At 29.8% G+C, this 23,573-nt stretch overlaps 2 protein-coding genes across 5 annotated transcripts in view; one reads left to right on the top strand and one right to left on the bottom strand.

Annotated features, from left to right (window-relative positions):
- The window catches only part of LOC107447376 (coiled-coil domain-containing protein AGAP005037), a 759,443-nt gene that overhangs the window by 549,555 nt on the left and 186,315 nt on the right, over positions 1 to 23,573 (bottom strand). The window lies entirely within an intron of this gene.
- LOC147802773 (uncharacterized) lies at positions 18,745 to 22,366 on the top strand. Its single transcript, XM_087153229.1, has one exon. The coding sequence runs from the start codon at positions 19,140 to 19,142 to the stop codon at positions 20,910 to 20,912; it is 1,773 nt and encodes a 590-aa protein (XP_087009355.1). The 5' UTR covers positions 18,745 to 19,139; the 3' UTR covers positions 20,913 to 22,366.

The raw sequence follows: 23,573 nt of genomic DNA, 5'->3' as shown, positions 1-23,573 counted from the left end.
ATTACTTTGAGATCTTTAGTAATGTCATCCTGCCATCTAGTTGGAGGTCTTCATCTGGCCCGAGATTTAGAAGGATTTTTAAAGGCGGCGATTCATACTGCGTTGTTTTCTGGACCTCTCCAGATATGGCCAGATATGGATTAATCTATTGCTTCGGATGACCTGCACTATCTGTGGCTGCCCATAGAGTCTATATAATTCAAAGTTGTATACAATATAAAAGAAACATGTAGGGAATAAAAAAAATCTGATTTGCCGTAATTTTTACAGTAATGATTTTCGTAAAATCACAGAATTACTCTAATTAAACTAATATTATTGTAAAAAATGACGGTACAGGCAAATCTCTAGGAAGGACCATCTTTGTGTAGCGACCTCTTCTATTTACGACCACTTCTGCAAAGCACAGAATTTTGAGATAGACTTTGTGTTGAAGATAACCCCAACAAAACCTCTTCCAGGTACTTGGCAAACCTTCACACCAAATGCGGAAATGGTCAAATAAGGAAACGCAAAAAAATATCAGAACAAAACACATTAACAAAACAAACAAGTAGATTCAAATGTGTTCAAAATATTTGTGTGTGGCTCTTATTTAGAGAGCTCTTTTTGACGACCTCTGAAAGAGTTCAAAAATCTCATTTTTCCAGTCAGAGTGCAATAAGGTGTTATCAATGATTTATTTTGGGAATTAAAAGTTAATTTAGATTAAAAAACAAGTTATTTTAGGAAAAATTAAGCTTCTCAACTAAATAAAGATCACTTCATTTTTTTAAGCAAACTAATTTTTATGATATACTATTAAATGCAAACTTAAACAAAAACATAATTGTTTATTTATTTAAAATAGCTCTATCAATCACAATTAGCAAATTTATTTGTACACATAATTATATCAGTCGGGATCATTTCTATTGACGCTAAATTTTATTATCGATCCGGTTTTTCATGAAGCCATTGGTGAGGCACTTCCACACCAAGAAGATGACACCGACTATAAAATCGTCTGCAAAAATGCATGTACATTCGATAACATTTTCAAGTCAATGGAGGCAACCCCTATGAACGACCAACCTCCATTAACGACCATTTTACTGTGAAACAGAGAGTAGTCGCTCCCGAGAGGTTTCACTGCATAATATTTTACGGTAAAAATAAATTTTGAGGTAAAATACACCGAAGAGCCATTACATTATGACCTACCTGCTAATAACATGTAGGACCACCTTTAGCCCTCAAAACTGCTAGCACCCGCCGTGGCATTGATTCCACAAGGTGCTGATAGGTAGTTTGAGGTATCTGGTAACAAGCGCTCACAAACTGGTCCTGCAATTCCCTCACATTGCGAGGGGGTAGCGTGGCAGCACGAATTTGGTTTTCGAAGTAGGACCACAAATGCTCTATTGGATTAAGGTCAAGTGAATTTAGGGTCCAAGACATGACTTGAAAGTCACTGGAATGTTCCTCGAACCAATCCATGGCGATTCGACCGTTATGACATGGTGCATTATCCTGTTGGTAAACACCATCCCCCGCAGGAAAAACTGTTACCATGAAAGGGTGAACCTGGTCTGCAACTATGTTCAAGTAGCTAACAGACGTCAGGGATTGTTCTATGAGGATTATGGGTCCTAATGTGCCCCATGAAAACATTATTCCTGGGCGAGAAACCATGAAAACCTGGGTGAGCCCATTGTTATAGATGGAGGGTGGTCATAATGTAATGGCTCTTCGGTGTATATTTTGCGGATGATGTACCAAAAGTGCACAGTACTTGTTTATACTGTGATTTCCTCCGGAAGTTTTAGCAGTGTATATTGCATTACGTCTCCTGCGCTTGAAAAAATTAAAATTTGTATTAAAATCAAACTGGAATGTAGTGCTACAATTTATGTGTAAGGCGCAATGTATGCGTAAATTATGTGAAATAACACAATTTATGTGTAATGGCTAAAAAAAAGAAGCTAGTATTTTCCCTATTTATTCTGATATTTACATACATTTTCTAAACTCTAGTCAACTTCGAAAATTTCATTACATTAGAACGCAGAAAGCTTCAAAATATTTAAATAACGATCAACCCATGTAAGCTAGCCCAACCCTTTTCTCACTCGAAGGAAGCGATTACTCCAGAAACTGGTTGTCAAATTACACCTTACTGAGCAATGAGTAGTGATTACCACAGAGGGTAATTGATCCCCTACAGGTGATGATTATCGGCGTCACTGAGAAAGTCGCGTGTTTTATGCAGACACGGTTAAAGCTAGATTACGAAAAGCAATTATTCCAAATATTTGGTGTATGTAGACAGTCAAAATAAGGAAAATTAGATGTGAGTGATTTGTGTACCGCATTTGACTGATTTTCATCTTTAGAGGACATAAATAAAGTGTGTTGATAGAACTCATACTTGAATTTAATGTAAACATTAGATTAGTTAAATGCGGTGCTGATGGATTTAGATTTAACAAGTCAAGAAAACGATATTTAAATTTTCTCATTTTAATTCTACTATTCTAGCTATAAATTGTTTTAGCGTAATGCTATGTGCATTGTGTTTAAATATTCTTGCAATAATAATTTTTTTAATTTGCCGAGCACGAAGGAAAACACCTTTAAAAATTACCGTACTGTATAATAATGACAATTCTTGTAAAAAAAAATAATAATAAAAAAAAAACACAATTCTGGTTAATAAAACTAAAATATACTGCATTTAAATCATTTATTTAGAGATTTTTCCGTTTTCATAGCAACGGTTCGCCATAAATTCTAGTTTTCAAAATATAATTTTTATTAGCACACATTTAGTACAAAATACGAAACTATTAAGTAAATTTTACCGAATAAATGTTTTTTTCATGCCATGCTTTAAGATATTATGATTAAATTACCGAATTTCACCACATTAACCAAATTTTATCACCTATTATGAAACCATATTTTATTATTAATTTTACCAAAATCATTACCAAATCACTTCGGAAAAAAGTTCAGAGCTTTTTGGTGTTTCGATAGAGCAAGAAACACGTTTAATTTTGCCATATCCTCTTAATTTTTTAACTCTTTTTTTTCCTCAGTGAACTATGTTTATTTTTTTAAAAAAAATTAAAACTTTCTTATCAAGTTATAATTAATTGTGACGTATGATTTTAATTCAAAATATTTCGATTTCAAATGGCTGATAAGTTTTGTTTCAAAGTTCGAAACAAACAAGGCATTTTTAATAGTTATATTTAGCGAACGCTCTCAGCTTTAGGACTGGTAAAACATATATCGACACATAGTGCATGTTACATTAAAAAACCTTTCCAATAAACATAGATATTGTTTTAATTAAACATCGATAAAAGTGATAAAATCAAACTATTTATTGCTTAAAAGATGTAAATAATATCTAAAATAAAGTAGTATTCTACTTTATTTATTTCACAAATCGTTTGACGATTGATTAATTTTGATTTTTTCGGTTCTTTGCATTTTTTCTTAATTTTCATATATTGTACAAAATTAAATTTGCTTTAAACACCCTGAACTTGGTTAGTCATAGATCTTCTTGATGCAATATTTCATAAGTCACATAGGTCGTTGATTGCAATACTTGATTACTTCTAGAACAATTCAGTTACAGTATTTCATGAGTCGAAGATCACCTACAGTAGAGTAATTGATTATACGGAACTGCCTAGTCCTAGTTCTTGATTAGTTGTAGAACAATTTAATTGAAGTACTTGATGAGTTAGAGAACTGTTTGATTGCTTAGCTTAATGAATTGCAAAACTACTTGATAACAATACTTAATAATGTGAATCAGATTCTTTCGAAAACTAACTTTTCAAAACCCCAATTAGTGAATAAATCGGTAATGTTTGTAGAAAAGACTTTTAGACAGAATTAGTGCAGAATTTTACTGTTCTAAAATTCTGTTTTAGAACTTTTTTTTATATATTCCCTGAAAAAGAAACAATTAAAAAAACTTTTTCAAAAACACTATGCATTTTGAAAAAACAAAATATTTTCTTGAAACATTAAACAGTTTAAATTTAAATGCAGAATGTTTTGAAATTCTTTGAGAAAAGTATAATTTTGACAAACAGCTTTAAATGCAGGCATTTTTTTTTGCCACGTGCATAATTTTTATCGATGATATTAAAGGAATACGAATATCGATGATATATTAAAAATACGATGATATTAAAAGGTTCATAAATGAAAAAGAGTAACATTAGTAAATTAATAATTATTGTAATGTTTATTTTGTGAAGAAAAATCAAAACAACGGTAGCTGCATGACAATAACTGTTATTGAGATTTATTTTTTTTTACCTTGCCTAAAAGTTAAATAATGACTAAAAGTTAATTGATTTTATTTTTGAATTAACATATGCATTTATAATAATAAAAGAATTAAAAGCTATGTTACAAAATATAACCATTACGTTTATGATGAATGGCAAAAATAAAATTCTAAATTTAAACCAAATAGGAGTACAGAATTTAATTATCTAATAATTAATTATATTAGTTAGTTATTCAACCATATCATAACTTCTTATCAGTTTGTAATGTTTAAAGTTACTTCAAAAGTTGAAGAACTTTTCTGAAGATTCAACTGTTTCCTTTCAAAGAGCTGTATTCGCTTCACTTACTTTAATCAATTAACTTATCATGATTTCATGTCATTCATTTTAACTTTAGTTAGAGATCTTAATATTTGATTTAATTAGTTAGTCATGACAGACTTGCTTCTATATATGTTCTTTAGATAAATCTAATCAAAGTTATCAACTTGCATTTGCAATCAACTATTTTTTCAATTGTACGTATTTTATTAATAGTATGTATGTTGCTTAAAAATATTTTTTTTTTAAAAAATAACAATAGGAGAAAGTACATAATTTCCAAATTATGTACGTTTTAATTGAAATGTAAATAAATTTCATAAAAAGCAAGAATTATTTAAAGTGTCAAGTAATTTTTAAAATATTGTATACCATACTAATAATTGCATAAAAAAATAAATATTGCGTCAATCGCAATATTTATTTTTTAAGTTTCTTTTTACAGAGTCATGCTTTACCACTATTAAAATTGTTATATTTGAGAATAAATACAAATAATAGTTACTAATAACAGCTAATGTAAAAGTGCGAAATCTCTCTATTAGGGAGATTTCGCACCTTCACGTTAGCTACCGTGCGCTCCCTCACATAAGATTTAAAACACCGCTCATGCTCCCATTTTATTTTAGATGCTGCGTATCTGTATGGCATGTTGTCGTGTTTAACGCTTAACCTTGTAGTTTCAAATGATGTAAATTTCATCATTTCTAGATATACATAAATAGCTATCAACTTATAACTGTTGAGTTTCGAAATTAAAACTAAACTCATCATTTTCGTTGATTAAGCGAAATTTCGTTGATTTATTTTATCAGCAATTATACACAGGGCTTCCTATTTATATATTTCGAATCCTCAAGAAAATAAAATTAGCTTACATGCATTAATTAGAGGCAACAAAATAATAATTAAGCGTGTAAAAAATAAGCTAACAATTGAAATCAGTGTCAACTTAATAGGAGGGAACTGGATAAAAAGCAACAAAACCTGTGCGATTGCCTTATGAAGTTTGGAGTTGCTTCTAGTTATCAAGCTTTAACTTTTTTCTTTTCTCACTGGCAATCAAACATGTTTTTATGTTTTCGTCCCGCCTTACGCTAATGTGCTTGTTTATTTCTCAACTTCATTCTTAACAAGAGTTTTAAAAAATATATTTTAAAGCGGTATTTACGAAACACCCTGTATAACTTTTGCAATAAAAACGCGTTAAAGTGTTAAAATATTAAGTGAGTGGATAGTTAAGATAATTGCTATTTTTTTTAAATGTCAATTAAATTGTGGTAATATGCATTTACAGAATTTTATTTTCACGACACTTGAAAAAGAAGCATTTAGAGACGAAACTATCAAAGAAGTCGATTTTTTTACGAATAACAAACATCTCAACTCGAAATATTTTCTCCTTATATTGTGATAATTATATAAATATTATCTAATATATGTGATATTTATGTAAATATTATCTCCTTACACAAATAGCCTTTATGCATACAAATATAAATTTTGCTGCTGATACAATTTTTATTGATGATATTAAAAGAATACGAAAGGTATTTCAAAGCAAAAAAGAGTATCTTTATCAAATTAATAATTATTGTAATGTTTATTTTGTAAAGAAAAATCAAAACAACGGTAGCTGCATGACAATAACTGTTATTGAAGATTTTTCTTTATCTTGCCTAAAGGTTAATCGATTTTATTTTTGCGTTAACATATGCATTAATAATAATAAAAGAATTAAAAGCTATATTATAAATTATAACCATTACGTTTATGCTAAATGGCAAAAATAAATTCTAAGCAAAAACAAAATAGGAGTACAGAATTTAATTATCTAATAATTAATTATATTAGTCAGTTATTCAACCATATCATAACTTCTTATCAGTTTGTAATGTTTAAAGTTACTTCAAAAGTTGAAGAACTTTTCTGAAGACTCTATGTTTCCTTTCAAAGAGCTGTATTCGCTTCACTAACTTTATTTAATTAAATATTCATGATTTCATGTCATTCATTATAACTTTAGTAAACGATCTTAATATTTGATTTAATTAGTTAGTCATGACGGATTTGCTTCAATACATTTTCTTTAGATAAATCTAATTAAAGCTATCAATTTTCATTTGCAGTCAAATATTTTTTTTAATTGTTTGTTTTTAATTGTAAGTATATTGTGTTTAAATGTATTTTTTTTAAAATATAATTTAATATAATATAATAATTAAATATAATAGTTTTTTTCGAATTATATACGTTGTAAAAAAATTTCAATAAAATTCACAAAAAGTGTGGATTATTAAACGTTTAATAATTTTTAAAATATTGTGTACCATGCGCCAATTGCAATATTTTTAACAGTTATTTCTTATATATTTTATTTTTTATTATTTTAAATTATTACTATTTATATTTTAACAGCTAATTTTTATAGAGCCTAGTTTTACCACAATTAAAATTGTTATATTTGAGAATAAATACAAATGAATAATAGTTACTAATAATAGCTAACGTAAAAGTGCGAAATCTCTCTAATAGGGAGATTTCGCACCTTCACGTTAGCTCCTGTGCGCTCCCGTACAGAAGATTTAAAGCACCTGCTCATGATCATATTTTATTTTAGATGCTACGTATCTTTATGGTATGTTGTCGTGTTTAACGCTTAACCTTGTAGTTTCAAATGATGTAAATTTCATCATTTCTAGATATACATAAATAGCTATCAACTTATAACTGTTGAGTTTCGAAATTAAAACTAAACTCATCATTTTCGTTGATTAAGCGAAATTTCGTTGATTTATTTTATCAGCAATTATACACAGGGCTTCCTATTTATAAATTTCGAATCCTCAAGAAAATAAAATTAGCTTACATGCATTAATTAGAGGCAACAAAATAATAATTAAGCGTGTAAAAAATAAGCTAACAATTGAAATCAGTGTCAACTTAATAGGAGGGAACTGGATAAAAAGCAACAGTAAGCTATGTAAATTTATATATATACATAAATAGTTATCAACTTATAACTGTTGAGTTGCGAAATTAAAACTAAACTCATCATTTTCGTTGATTTAACTTTATTTATTTCATCAGCAAATTATACACAGGGCTTCCTATTCACCACTATTTATATATTTCGAATCCTCACAAAAATGAAATTAACTTACACGCATGTTAACAAAAACATCAATAAAATAATTAAGCGTGTAAAAAACAAACTATTGAAATCAACGCAATTTAATAGGAGGGAACTGGATAAAAAACAACAAAACCTGTTTGATTGCCTTATGAAGTTTAGAGTTGCTTCTAGTTATCAAGCTTTAACTTATTTCTTTTTTCACTGGTAATCAAACATGTTTTTATGTTTTCGTCCCGCTTTTCCCAGTAGTGATCCACTAAACTGCGATAGCATGTTGATTTTTTCTTGTCTTGAATTTGCGCACACTTTTGGAATTTCACGCTTTAATATTCACGCTAATGTGCATAATTCTCAACTTCATTCCGAACAAGAGTTTTAAAAAATATATTTTAAAAGCGGTATTTACGAAACACCCTGTATAAATTTTGCAATAAAAACGCATTAAGGTGTTAAAATATTAAGTGAGTGGATAGTTTAAATAATTGATATTTTTTAGAAATGTTCAATTAAATTGTGTTAATATAAATTTGCAGAATTTTATTTTCACTATACTTAAGTGTAAAATGAATCAATTGATATCAATTAATAAAAAAAAGCATTTAGAGATGAAACGATCGAAGAAGTCAATTCTTTTACAAATAACAAACATCTCAACTTGAAAAAATAACTCGAAATATTTTCTCCTTATATTGTGATCCAAAAAAAAAATTTTTTTTTCTTCGTATAACTTCTTTTTTTGTGATCTAGTAAGAGCAATACAAGTTTAAAGAAGCTCTTTACTCTTTAAACTTTTTTCATCTATTTTTTTTTTTTTTTTGGTGAATTCCTAACAAAATGTTTGAAAAAAGCAAAAGTTACTCCCATGGCACACTGCCAGAATCTTTCTTCATTTTTTTTAATAACATCAGAACAGAGCTTAGAAGATTATACAGATAAACTCATCTTAAACGTTAGAAATATTTTTCTTTATAAAACCTCGATTATGTGATTTGATAGTTTTGTTCAAGTGATGTAATTTTATATCTACTATTTTAAGAATAAAACATTATTTATAATCTTTTACTAAGTAGCTATATTTAATAGTATACAAATTGCATTACTTATTTACTTGATTTATTTTCAGCAGTGAAACACATTTTCCAGCAAAATATCCATTTTATCAAACCGGCGAGATCTCGTGTTATGTTTTTCTACAGATCATTTTATGTTTTGACTTAAAATCTTAATTTTTTTTTTATGTATTTATAGTAGTGGGAACATTTAGCAAAGAATATCGCAAAATCCACACAGGATTTTGATTTTTACGCTATTTGTACGCCTCTGTCCATTTCCATGTTTGCAAATCGTCTCCCAGGAAAATTTTAAGAGACAGTCAGACAGTTCTGGATTATTCTGGACAATTCTGGATTATCAAAAATGGAGAAATACACAAAAGAACAATGCGTTTTCACTGTTGAGCAACATATTAGCAGCGTTGATATCAACCCTTGGTCATATAATTTCTCGTTTTGGTTTTAAAAATTTGGCCACACATATCAACTAATTTAACGCTGTAGAAACTTTTTGTTCGATTTGTGAAATTGAGCGAGTAAGACAACAAGTTTACAGTCCCCCATGCATTGTAAAGGGAAACTGAGTGTTATATAAACGAAACTCAGCTACATTTATGCAAAACGACAGCTGAACTCTTACAAAAGACTGAATTTGTCTAAGTTACATTTTTGAAAAACGGTAAATGCAATTTCGACTAAAAATTACTCTTTTTTGAGTGCTGTATCAACTGAACTCATCAACATTTATGCAAACCGATTAATAAAAATTTCGAGAATAGAGTGTATTTGTTTGAGTGTTGTATCAACGAAGCTCAGCTACGTTTATGCAGAAAGGTTGCCGAAAAAGTGAGTTTGTCTCAAGTACATTTATGCAAAACAATTAATGAAATTTCAATAAAAGAGTGCCATTGTTTAAGCGTTGTATGAACGATACTTGGCTGCATTTATGCAAAGTACCGAATTTTGAGGTTGGAGTGTGTTTGTTTGAGGACTGTATCATTGAAACTAGTTACATTTATGCCAAAAAGTCATCGAAATTTTGACAAAATATTTCGTTTGTGCTTTAAAGACCAAATAGAAAGACCAACCCTATAATGTATACATTTTCTGGGCAAGAGTATTCAGACACCTAGTGGTGCAAATTCAAAGAGCCCTGGGTCATATATAAATATAATGTTGGTCTACTTTTTACATCGATGACAGAATGAAAATGTCTGGGGAGCTTTGCATCAGTTTTGACAGGTTGCCATAACAATTGACACCTCGTCCATCACAGCAGAAGCGAGTGTTGGCTGTAAGGACGGTCGATTCGGTTGGCTACATCATCTGCGTTCTAATTCAATCCAAAATAGTTCTTTGAAATTTAGATCGAGGCTTTGAAAAGACTAAATCAGATTTTGAGTATCCATTTTATAAAACCAAGTCTCGATTTGTGAATAGAGCAGTTATTTTTGTAGAAGAGAAAATGGTCTTCCTTGAAATATTGCCATTGAGTTGGGAGAGTGACATTACCATTTAAAAAACTTAAGGTGTTTTTTTGATGTTTAATTGAGGTTGTTTTGAAATGTTAAGGTTGATTTGAAGACCATTTGAAGTTTACTTTAAAAAACAACCATAAAGAATCTACCTCCTAAGGTTTATAATCAAGGTTTGAGAAATTATTTTATGTGCACTTCAGGTTGATAGAAATCTACCATAGAGCAACCAACTTAGAGAAGTTGTTTCCGAGATGTGGAGGTAATTTTTCTTTATTTCAAGAAAATAAGTATATTTGAGATGTGAATAATTTCCCACGATTTCAACTTAAAGCATTTCTGAGCTAAACATGAGGTTGATTTTATGAAGCATAAATGAGGTTTATTAAGGAGGGTTTCTTTTTGCAAAACACAACCTCATTTTCTACCTCCAGTTCAAGTCAAGTTTTTACTCCTGACAAAAAAAACTTATAAAATATCGTGTTTTTTTTGTAGTAGGGTCAGAATGTCTACATACATGTTTTCGGCCACAGGAACTGAGCGATCCTGTAGGTCTTTAGATAGATGCCCAAATAAGTTTGACCAGATAGTGTATTTAATGAAACAAACAAATAAATAAATTATAATCAAACTTTTTGATTTATAATTAATGTCAATAATTTATCAAAATTATTTGCGTGAGTTTCAGATCATTCCGTATTATCGGGAGGTTTTCATAAAAAATTTAAAAGGCAAAGTTCGGAATTGTTACGAATTAAAGTAGACTTTCTTCTTTCAATATCGAGAAAAATTCTTTTTCTGGGACACCACCCAAGAGAGGATAAAAGTACCAAAAGTACACATATACTAAACACACTAAGATCGATATTTTCTAGATTTTCTACCCACCTCTACTAGAATGCACGGAGCTTGTAGGGGGGGGGGTACAGGATGAGTGACGTCACACAAGAAGGACTTTATTCCCGCACACGTTGGGAGAGGGAGATGTTGTGATGGAATTCAGAAGAGTGATGGATCAATCCAATTACATCTTGGGCTTCCGAAAGATGCGGAGGAGCAAGGATGAGGAGGAGAGGGATTAAAGAGTCTTATCTTAAAAAGGGATGATTCTAAGGTGGGAGAGATCGGGGTGATGTACTGAAAGGGTATTATTCATTCATGTTTTGCAGAGTGAAATGTTAGATTTGGGATAAATTTTTTATAAGGTTTAATTTATTTTGTTCAAGTTCAGCGACAACTAGCGATAACATAGCTTAAACAGTAGGAGTAAAAAAATTATTCAATTCGAAATAAGATTTATTTGGCAAAAAGTAATTTCATTTTCTGTGTGTGTGTATGTTGGTGTCTCGAAATTCCACTTAACACATATTTCTTTTAAAGTGATTCTTAAAAATTAGATTAATAAGGTAAAAAAGCCGAATGAATTGATTCAAAATGTTTCTATGAAATATTTCAACAGAGTTTAATAATGTATTTTGAATGCAAATATTTCCTCATCGATGAATGCAGATTATATATTCTAATCCAAAACAGTATTTTTTTCTCTCATTCTATTTCGAAATTTTTAAGAAATATGCTAAAATGCCTAATGTGTATTTATTATTTGTAGGATTAGGTATTGTAACACAGATTTGCGCTAAGACATGTAGGATCTATACTGTTCGTCCTAGAAGCGATCTGATTTAACCAAAATTTTCATTATTTTGTTGTATACAATATGATTCACGAAAAGTCATGGATGTACTGCTTTTTTTCACAAATGATTTTTTTTCTATAAGAAGTCAAACCACAGGTTACAATTAGTTTCCCCCCACTAGTTACAGGATAATGTTAATTCTGTTGGAAATTTGGAAACGTTCGAATTTCAGTGAAAAAGTAGCAAACATTTCTATTTATTTAAGAAAATTATTCATTTAATTTACATATGTAGTTTGTACTCAAGGAGAAAGGGGAAAAAGAGGGAGAATTATCTCCGGGTCCGGGATGGATGAGGACCCGGCAAAAGTTCTTTATACAAAACATATTGTTTATTAATGTACTTTTTAAAGAAACTGGTAAAGGATCTCTTTATTAAAGAAAAAAAAAATACAATTTTGTGTTAAGAATCTTCAAAAATTTTACCAAAAATTCACAGAACATTTTTTTTTACTTTGGGAAAGGTCCTGCAATAAGATCCTGGTAGGCTTTGACGTAACACAAAATTCTCTCTTCACAAAGACCTCTTTAAAAAAAAGTTTATGTGCAATAATTTCACAGTTGCAGTTAATTCAACTATATGCAGGTGACATTCCCTACATTTTTTAAACCACTTCTGCAACTCTTAAGATTAGTGGTACCATGAAGTGATTAGTGGTCTATAGCTTGCCAAGCGGGAGGATAAAAACAAAGTAAGCTTTCTTTAGGTATTAAGATATGTTTCAAACGCAAGAGAGAAAGCTAAACAACCTTCAGTGCAAAACATCTAAGACTTATAGTAAAAAGCAATCATACGTTTAGTAATATTTTGTGTTTCAAATTGAATTAGTTCCCTTTAAATTACCGTTGTTATATATTTCTTTTTAATAGCATTTCATTTTTTTATATAAAGCTACGAACCATAGCTGTTGTTGTTACTTATGTCACTTGCCAATCAGTAAACTTGCTTAACATTTTTAAGGCAGAGGGTGCGCTTTTAGTTTTTTTAGTGGCGCCATCTATTGACAAGAATATGGCTTCAGTCATACATACATCACTGTCCGTTTTACAGAAAAAACCTAATCATACTCCATTATTCACAAATCGTAATTGTGACTTGAAAAAGAGAAAGATCAGCCTCCAATTCAATACCCCAGATGTCTTGATTTCTTATAGGAACTTAGTGGACTTTGTGACCCCGGCGGATTTAAAGTGCACCAGTCATCATTTAATACACGGGTATTTTTCGGCCGGCGGGAAAAAAATTTCCGTTCTCAAGAACACAAGCCCATCGTCCTAAGAACCAATGCATGGTAAAAATGAAATTTAATCAAATTTATCAAACATCACAGGGGATTTTTTTTATTAAAAAAAAACACAAGGGGATCACTTAATATAAATATATTCACTCTTAAAATACTTCTAGTTTTAACAAAATATGTTATGAATAAGAAAGTTTGTAAGAATTGTTATTGTAATTACAAAAAGATTTATTCTTTGCGGTTTGTTACTTTTTCTTAATGGTTTGCTTCATTTCATTTTCGTTTAAACATTTTACAAACTCTAATTGGTTCAGTAATGAGCAACAATTTAAATTTCGTAAAGATATATCAAACTCAGTGAAGTACTTTCTTCAAAACATTGTTTTTTTCATTTTTTGAGCATATAAATTATTTTGGAACTTAAGTATTTCTACATAAGAATGTTTGTGTATTTTAACAATAATACTGAATTTCTCTTCCATTCCTTCTGGTGTATGGCAATTAGAAGTTCATCTGCAATTTTATGTGAAGATTGCGATAGCGTATATTTTAAGATTAATGAATAACGAAATAAAATAATAGAATAAAATACTCATAACTTTGAGCTTTATCATTATGGGAAATATATATTCAAATAAGTGGAAAAAAATAATTTTAAAAGTTAAGAAAATTTATTAAGGTCTGTTTATGTAATTATTTAGTTATAATGTTATTCCACTAGTTTACAAACAAACTCAGCATCAATCCAATAAAAATTCGTTAAATTAAATAATTCTGAAATTAAATAATTCATTTGTGAAGAAGTTGTATTGTCAGTATTTTTAAGTACACAAAGGGGGAAAAAAACGAGAGAGAGAGAGATAAGGAAAGGAAAAAAAAGGGGTTTCTAACATCTCGAAATTTAGATCTTTAAATTTTATTTTCAGAATTATTTTAATATTTGCTTTCTTTGAAAAAAATTTTCAGTGTAAAACTCAAATGCGAAGCGCTTTGATATTCATAAATTTTGAACTACAGATTTTATCGCTAATAAAAATATTTGTAGGTTAAATATGTCAACTTTACTATTAGACATAGGCTTATTATTTTACCTTTTTTTTCTCTTTTGTTCTTTAGATACATATCTCACCTGCTTAAATAAATTATCATAAGATAAATATATTACGAACATTTTTTTGCAAAAAATAAATAATAATTTTATTGAAAAGACAATAGTTGGAAATTCACCTAAATATGAAAAATGAGGTCTTACGTTAAACTAAGGCATCAGAGAGCACCCAAAACGTTAATAGTATCTTTTGCTTGAGCGTTAGTTGGCTTTAGTATTGATTAAATAAGGATGAATGACCAAAACACTCTCCAACGCGGAATATTTACCAATAAAGTGTTCTAACGTGCTCTAGCGCAGATGTGATCCATTAAAATTTTATTTAACTTGGCTCATAGATCACAATAAAACTGACATGACATCATGAAATATTATAAAATTAACGGGATGAATAAAAATATAATAAAACTAAAAGAACGACATGATTTTAAAATGTGAAGAAAAAATAGCCTAGATTGGTCAACAAATCGTCTCCTGCCATTTATGCTTTTGGCATGCCATTGCCAAAAGCATAAATGGCTATGACAAGACTACAGCATTATTACTTACTAAACCTAGCCCACTATAACTACTACTTATTTCTATATTTGGACAAATTTTTAATCGGAAAACAATTTAAATTCAAAACTACTGTTATACTGGTCTTCTAAGAACTTATTGGCTCTCGTTCACCATGGTCTTATCACTGTTAAAAAAATACAGTTCTGAAAATACAGTTGTAGCATAATCCAATAGTTTAGTTATTTAGGAAAGTGATTGAAGGTTTGGACCCCTAATATTTTTTACACGTTATTACGAATAATGGTTGATAACAGAAATGAAAAGTTATAAGTACTTCAGTACAGTTTCGACAGTATTTACAAATTATGCTAACATTTTTGTCATGAATTTAGAGTAATCATATATTTATATTCATGTCTTATAATTATACAAAATATACCGTCTCTAACGAAGCAAGTTCATTTTATGCACGCCTTTTATTTCATAAACATTGCATTCTTTTTTTTTTTTAGTTTTGATTTACGTGAATAAAAACCACTAAGAATTTTTGTTGAAATATTATAAAATTATTTATTTAATTATCAGTATAGCTATCGAATTTCAAAAGCTGTTCCAGTTTTTAATATTTCTAAAGCTTACAAATTTATAAAAATAAAGATTAAACGGTAATTTTGTTACAAACTAAAATTAAAATCTAAAGTTAAAATTAAAAAGAAATAAAAATAATATTTTTAAAAACCACGTTTTTGTAGTGGAGAATACTAATTAAAAACAAAAATAAAAAAATTTGAAAAGCGAAAAACGAGGGGCTCATGGAATACATAACAGTAACAGTATGTGTGTCCATGAGAATATGTGTATGTATATCTGCAATTGCATCTGAATGTGGATGTGGTTGTGCATGTATATGAGTAAGAAAATGTGTATATGTGTGTATATATGTACTGTTATGTATTTCATGTGCCCCACGTTTTTCATTTTTCAAATTTTCGTTTTTTAATTATTATTTTCCACTGCAAAAACGTGGTTTTTGAAAATATTATTTTTATTTTTCTTGTACCCACTTCCAAAATCTCAATTTTTTCGCTCACTGTACACAAAACTTCTCAACTGACATGTAACACTAATTTGAAATAATCGAATCGACAACAAAAGACAATCGCGAAAATATTAATTTTTCTTTAATTTTATTTTACATTGTATGTCTTTTTTCTCTTCATTTTCATGCATTGTCCTCCAATTCTGAACTATGCGCCAAATTTGAAGTCTGTAGCTAGTCGGAAAGTTAGTTTAAAATCCATTACAAAATTCCACCCGAACAGACATATCCGAAGGCAAGTTGATATAAACGTGGTTAAAAAATAATAAATAAAAAACTAGCACTTTAAAATTACTTTACTTTAGGAAATCAATTATTAACAAAAGTTTTAGACACTGCTTCCTTCTAAAATTAATATCGCAAGTCTTAGCAACATTAAAAAAAAAATTCCATTTTATGAATTAAAATTTTTCTTCAAAATTCCATCACGGTGAATAAATAAATTCCTTCTGCCACTCCCATAGATAAGCAACATAGTGAGAATGGACAAAGGGGATGACGTTGTCATAGTAACAAGACATGGGATGCATTTAGTAACAACATGTAAGAAATGCAATTCACATACCAGAAGGGAGAATTTCCCATTTACAGATGGTAGATCTTATGAAGAATCGGAAAATATATTTATTGTAATATTTTCTCCCGTTATTAGGATGGAATATTGAGTAGCTATGGGAAGAGGCTTTATCTATGGATTCGGGAAATGACATTTACTTGGTCATTCGTTTACGGAAGTTGGATTTATTTAATTCATTGAGAGCTATTTAATGTTTATGAAATTGCATAACAGCATTATTTATTATTTAATTTCCTGTTCGGAGATTTTCTTTACATATCAGTATCGCTATAATATATTATTAAGGGCAGCACAATGATTTGTTGAAATTAAATCTACAAACTTTAATCTCAAGGTAGGAAGATTGAAGTTAGCAGATTATTCATTTTGCAATTGAAATTTTCAATTTAATTTTTAATCCTTTACATTTTTTAATGTATTGTATAGATTGTAACATACTTTTAATAATTTTTTTCTTCCTTTTTGCGAGAAGTGTTGAGTTTTATAGGTAGTCCCATAAATAATTAGTCCATTTTATAAATCAAAATTGATAGTCAATTTCATGAATTACTTAAAAAGGAATACGAATATATAAATAACATGATTATTGAAATAGTAAGTATTAATATATAATAGCGGTTCCAGTCATTGCTTAGCTTACTTACCAACGCTCGTGATAGATTTGCAAGAATTTTTAGGCTTAGAAACAAACAATGAGATTATTGCATCAAAACTATAAGTTATTTAAACAAAAGATACTAAGTTTTTTATTTAAAATTAACAGATTTTATTCCACTGTCCAAAGGAACCCTGTGTATGTTTAATGTGTTTCTTATTTTGTTTTAATAAAGTAAAATATAACGTAATAATTCTGCTCGGTAGCTAATACAACTGACGCCCGGTGGCTGAGCGGTAGCGCTTCTCGCTTTCGTGCCACAAGTCCCTGGTTCGATCCTCGGGTTGGTCAAGGTTGACTCAGCCTTTCATCCCTTCAGTGGGTTGATAGATGAGTACCTAGCATGCTTGGGAGCTAAACATTGGGTGTTCCGCGTTCGGCTGACCACCTGAATAGAACATCTGCTGCTGCACCCCAGAGCCCATGGTCAAGAAAACTGAGATGGGCACAGTAGGTCTTGGCCCTCTATGAGCTGTCGCGCCGCTGAGTTTAGTTTAGCTAATACAACTTCATCAGCATACTAATTTTTCATTTTATTTTATTTAAGATTTAATTAAATTTTTGACTACTAAAAAACTCAGTGAATACTTTCAGCTGAAGAGAATTTTCAGCAATGGTGAAAAAAAAAGAATTTTAAATGCAGCTTTAGGATCCTGAATTGTAGTTTTGTATCATTATTTTAATTGCATGTGTAAAATGTACATGCTGTTATCTAAAATTTATTTTAAAATTAAACATTTCCTTGCAATTTAATAGCAAAACGGTCACAATACTTTATGAAACATAATTTCAGCCTTATTATTTTAATTTGCATTTAAAAAAAATTCGAAAGTATCCAAGAAATTGAATTTTTTTATTTCATTTGAAATGTCATTACTTCATTTCGTCTAACATAAATGTGCGTCCTAATGTCCATAAATTTCGTTGCTTGACACAGTGCAATATTTCACACTCTAAATCATACGCAGCGTTTGTTAGAATGTTAAAGTTAAAAAAAAGTCCTTACAACTGAGCTATAGATACCAGCAGGGTTGGCAGGTTTTTGACATGTGACAGTTTTTGACAGTTTAAACCATGGTTTAAACCGTCACGTCAAAAACCTCACTGTCAAAAATGTCGAAAATGTCAAAAACCTATATTCATATGTGAAATTTAATTAATACATAAAATTTATATATTTTTTATAAAGGATAGTGTTTCTAAATATGTTCTAGAAAAAATAAATTGAAAATTTTGAGGAAACACTTATATTTTGAATAGTAACCAAAATCTTGTACTTTTGAAAGCTCACATCTTTTATAATATTATGTATTCATTTTCATGTGTTATTGAAAATCTGCAGTGATATTATTAAGAAATTTATTTATAACCAAATTTAGTGTATAGTATAGATTATACTAAAAATTAGACGTTTTTAAAGATAAACATTAGCAGTTTTGTACATTAGACATCTTTTAAAGAAAAATATTTTTAATATTCTTTTAGATCTTCTTAATAATCTTTTTAGTTGTCTTCTTAATAATCTTCTTAATTATTAAGACAATACGAATTATTATTTTTCCCATCAAAATTTTCGATTTTTTGAAAAAAATATATGTTATACTCTGTTTTATTCTGAGCATTTTGACACCAAGTTTAAGAAAATACTCAAAAAACTTCATGAGTTACAGCAATAATACTGAAACACACTTTTTGAAAACATGAAATGCCACGCCCCTTCACTCAACGTCGTCTGCAGTCTTTCACAGTTTCGTTTTTACTGATGCGTTTTATTTCATTCTTGCGCATTAACAATTATTCTAATCACGTGATTATTATTTTATTTTTAAAAAAGTGATAACCTTATGTCTTAGGCTACATCTCAACACTTCTATCAATAAATTCATTGTTTGTTATTTCGTTAGAAACTCGTTTGAAGCTGCTAGCTATTACCTTATTTTGTTACTGAGTTATTATTGTAATTTACAATAATTCTGCAATGGATACAACCAAAAAAAGACGTTCTGGACAACGCCCAAAGAAAAGGAAGTTCGGAGGGAATCAGTTTTTTGATAAAGACAGAAAACCTCGTGTTACCGATGTAAATAAAAGTAAAACATCCTCAGCTTCAAGTAAGAAGCTATCTAATTCCAAATTTAGTTTGGACTCTAGTCTCTTACATTGCAGTGAAGATTTTGAAGGATATCGTGTTGTTGATTTATATATGTTTTTTTCCAATATCGCTAATGTTTCCTGCTGCAATATATGTTATAATAAGTTAGAATTTAAAGAAAAATCATTGCGTGGATTATCATCAAACATTGAAATTAAATGTACCAATTGTAGCAGTGTATCAACCTTTAATAGTTGTACAATGATTGGGAAAAAAAAGAATGCTCCTGAAATCAACATAAGATCAGTGTTAGCTATGAGAGCTATTGGTAAGGGTTTAGAAGATCTAATTAAGTTTTGCACTATTATGAATATTCCATGCTCATTAAACAGAAAATCCTACAATGAAATTAATGTCAAGTTAGCCTCTGTTATTAAAGAAGTTGCCACGGAAAGCATGTCAAATGCAGCGAATGAGGAAAAAATTGCTTCGGAGAAATGCCTTACTGTCAGTGGTGATGGCACCTGGAAGACAAGGGGACACACTTCAGAGGTAGGCGTTTGCACACTGATTGGTTCTGAGTCTGGAAAGGTTTTAGACGTAGAAATAATGTCTTCATTCTGTAAAGGGTGTGATTCATACAAAGGTAAAAAATATGGACCAGAGTACCAGAAGTGGTACTGTCGCCACATAGGGGTATGTCGTAAAAATCACACTGGCTCCTCTGGAATGATGGAAGTACAAGGTATGCTAAAGATGTTTCAGCGCTCTGAAAAGCTTTATGAGGTGAAATATCTAAATTACATTGGAGACGGAGATGCTAAAACTTTCAGTACTTTGAGTGCAAACAACCCATATGGTGAAGAATTTCCTCTTCAAAAAGTTGAATGTGTTGGTCATGTGCAGAAGAGAATGAGCACAAGGCTAAGGAAGCTGAAAATGTCATATGGCAAAAAATTATTAGACGACAAGAAAACAATTGGTGGTAAAGGCAGGTTAACCGACAGTTTAATTGAAAAACTTACTTCGTATTATGGTAATGCTATCCGAGCAAATAGCGGTGATGCCATAGGGATGCAAAGAGCCATTTGGGCTGTTTGGGGTCATACATTCAGTGTCGACGATGATCCTCAACATCAATATTGTCCAGATACTACTGATACATGGTGTAAATATAATGCCGCGAAACAAAATGGTACTGTAGGTAAATATAAGCATAAAAATCCTGTGGCGAAAGCTATCAGAGATATTGTAAAACCTATTTTCAAAGATTTAGCACATCCTAAGTTATTGAGGCGGTGTTTAGGTGGAAAGACTCAGAATCCAAACGAGTCTTTGAATTCTCTAATATGGAAGTTTTCTCCTAAGACTATAGGTTCTGGACTAGTTATAGCAGAAATCGCAACATTCCTTGCTGTCAGTATTTTTAATGATGGCCACCAGTGTTTTTCGGCTATTTTCGAACATTTAGATTTTAAGGTTGATAGCAGTGCTTGCTTTGAATTGGAGAATGTTGATAAAGTAAGAAAAACATATTCAACAAAAAGAGCTTTGGCTTCCTCTCATGAAGCACGTAAGGCTAAGCGACGAAAAACAATTCGTGATAACGAACGCTTGGCAAGTAAGGAAGGTGTAAGTTATGCTGCTGGAAGCTTTTAACATAAAACAAATTCAAAACTTAAAAATAGGTATATTTGACTATTTATATTATTTTTTTTAAATATTAAAAAAATTATAAATATTGTATTTTAATATTTACTAAGAATTTTTTATATTAATATTTATTGGATATCTGTTTTAGCATAAACCTATTTATCAAGACCAATATTGTGAGTACAAAGTGTGTAACGGGTAGTTTACGTAATTCTGACTACTGCCTCGTAGCATGCTTTTAAATCCTGAAGAACCACGTACAATCAAAATTTAGTATTAAATAATTGATTTCTTTGTCAAAAAAACTGAAAACTCTATATTCAAAGTATTTTAATGACTAAATTGTTTGTTTTAAATTATTTAATTAAAATCTTGTCTTTAAATCAGTTTTTCTCATTTTGATATTTTTCACCTTCCGCGTAGAATAACTCAGATTGTAATTAAAATAGAGGTCTAAAACTTGCTGAAAAGCTTCACTATGATATGTTGCTTAAATTGAACCTAAATTATAAGCATTGGTTAATGTTTTGGTAGTTTATTAATGTCAAATGTAAAAAAAAAAGGTCAAAATTCAAAAATTAATTTTTTTTTAATTTTAAAAATTATTTTTATTTTTAAATTTTCTTAAAAAATAGCTTTAATTTATTTAATAAATATTTGACCATCCAATAAAAGTAGTTTCAAGTGTTTAACAATGTTTTTATGTTTTTAATCGTGCGCGCAAGAGTTATAGTATATAAATTTTTTAAAAAAATTTCTCAAAATAAAATTAAATTTCACAAATTTTCTTATGATATTTTTTAAATTATTTTTCATAAAACAAATGTTCGTATTGTTTGTAATGTCTTGAAAAAAATTCAAAACCTTAGATCAAGTTTTAAATATATTATATGGAAACGAACATAATAGTATTTTTTGCTTTCTGGATGAAATCAAAACCACCTAGACCCCTTAAATACACAGAGTAGTTAGTGTCGATTTACAGTATATTCAGCCTATTCATTTACTATGCTGAAAATTTAGTTTATCCAAATACTTGTGAATTTTATTTTGCTGAATACTATATAGTTTTGTTGAATATCTAAATATTCAGCTGCTGTATAATTACTTCTTGCTTTCAAGATATGCATTATTTGTATTCTTAATACAAGTGGGGGAAAAAAATTAAGAGGTAAAATTTGTTTTAAAATGATAAGTGTAATAATTATAAATAAATATAATAAACAATATGAATTATATTTATCATTATTCCCAAATATAACTACTTTTAAATTCAAATTAACATATTGGATAATAAAGATATTCGGTATAACATTAAATTTTTTTTCATCATACACTTGTATCAAGTTTGTATTTATACAACATAACTTGTAAGTTCCTTATAAATATTAGTTATATGTTCCTTATACGTCAAAAATGCATAGTAATAAACTTTTAATTTTCTTAAGTATCAAAAAAAATTTTTTTTTTCAAAATATAAATATTTAAAAAAATTTTGTGCAAAATTTTTCTGCACATGCATTTGAATATAAATTTCTGAGATTTTAAATCTGTTACTTTACCTTAATTTTAATTAAAAAATATTTTAAAACTTGCTGATTACCTATAGTATAATTAAATTTCAATATAATGCATGGCAACTGTTGGTAGTTTTGAAGTTCATATATTTTCTTGGCAAACTTTAGTTTTTGACATTTTTGACGGGTTTTTGACGGTTTAAACCAGTATTATACCCTTGTCATGTCAGAAACCACTTTTTGACGTCAAAAACCCAACCCTGGATACCAGCTATTTGAAAATATGCTCGTGACCATAAACTATGAATAATTCAGAAACACATAGAAATTGAACTCAAAAGTAAAAATTTCACCAGTAGAATTAACACACACATCTTTAAAAATAATATCCAAATTACAGAAAACCACCAGATGACGCCGATAGTACGTAACAATGACGATAGTGAAAAAGAGAGATATATAGGGAATGATGGCAAAGAAGTAAAATTCTTCGCAAGCGTCCTATAAGCTACTCTAACCGAATACTTATGACACAGAGAACGCATTTGGATGATTTTTTACGTGATAGAATTATCAGCGGATCGTAATGTGGGCGTACTCAGATAGACATATCCGAGGATCATGGAACCGCCCTAAGAGTCATTTCTAGGCTTGGGCAATAATTCCAAAATGATGAAAATTATTGTAGATAATATAGTTCTCGTCGTTCCCGAGATAAACACCGAATGAAGACCCCTATTTGGCAGTAATGCCAAATGAAGCAAACGGAGCAAAGCATCCAACCTGTCTAGTCAGCTATCTGCAGCTGCTGGTACCTCAGTTAAAAGGCAAACCATGCACAGACGTTTGTAAAATATTGGCTTATATACACGCCGGCCTGTCAAATGTGGTCTACACGCAACAACTCACTGTTTATTATTCACTGCTTTAAGCAATTAGCCTGGAGTAGAGAACATGCAATGCGGACATCGTCATAGTGGACCTGTGCGAAGTTTCTCTATAAGTTCAAGTTTAGCTTGATTCACGTGGGATTTTCAAATAGAAGACGCCAAGTACCCGTTGCAATAAAACGACACCTTTAAGATGATGAAGGATTGTTCGGTAGGAATGAAATCTTAACCCTTTACTTACGGTTTACGATGTTGTACCA

Source organism: Parasteatoda tepidariorum, chromosome 10, assembly GCF_982258835.1.
Source record: "Parasteatoda tepidariorum strain Cologne lab strain chromosome 10, Ptep-v5.0, whole genome shotgun sequence".
Classification (NCBI taxonomy): Eukaryota; Metazoa; Arthropoda; class Arachnida; order Araneae; family Theridiidae; genus Parasteatoda; species Parasteatoda tepidariorum.
The sequence above is the reverse complement of the archived record's forward strand: the minus strand, read 5'-3'. Positions and strand labels throughout refer to the sequence as shown.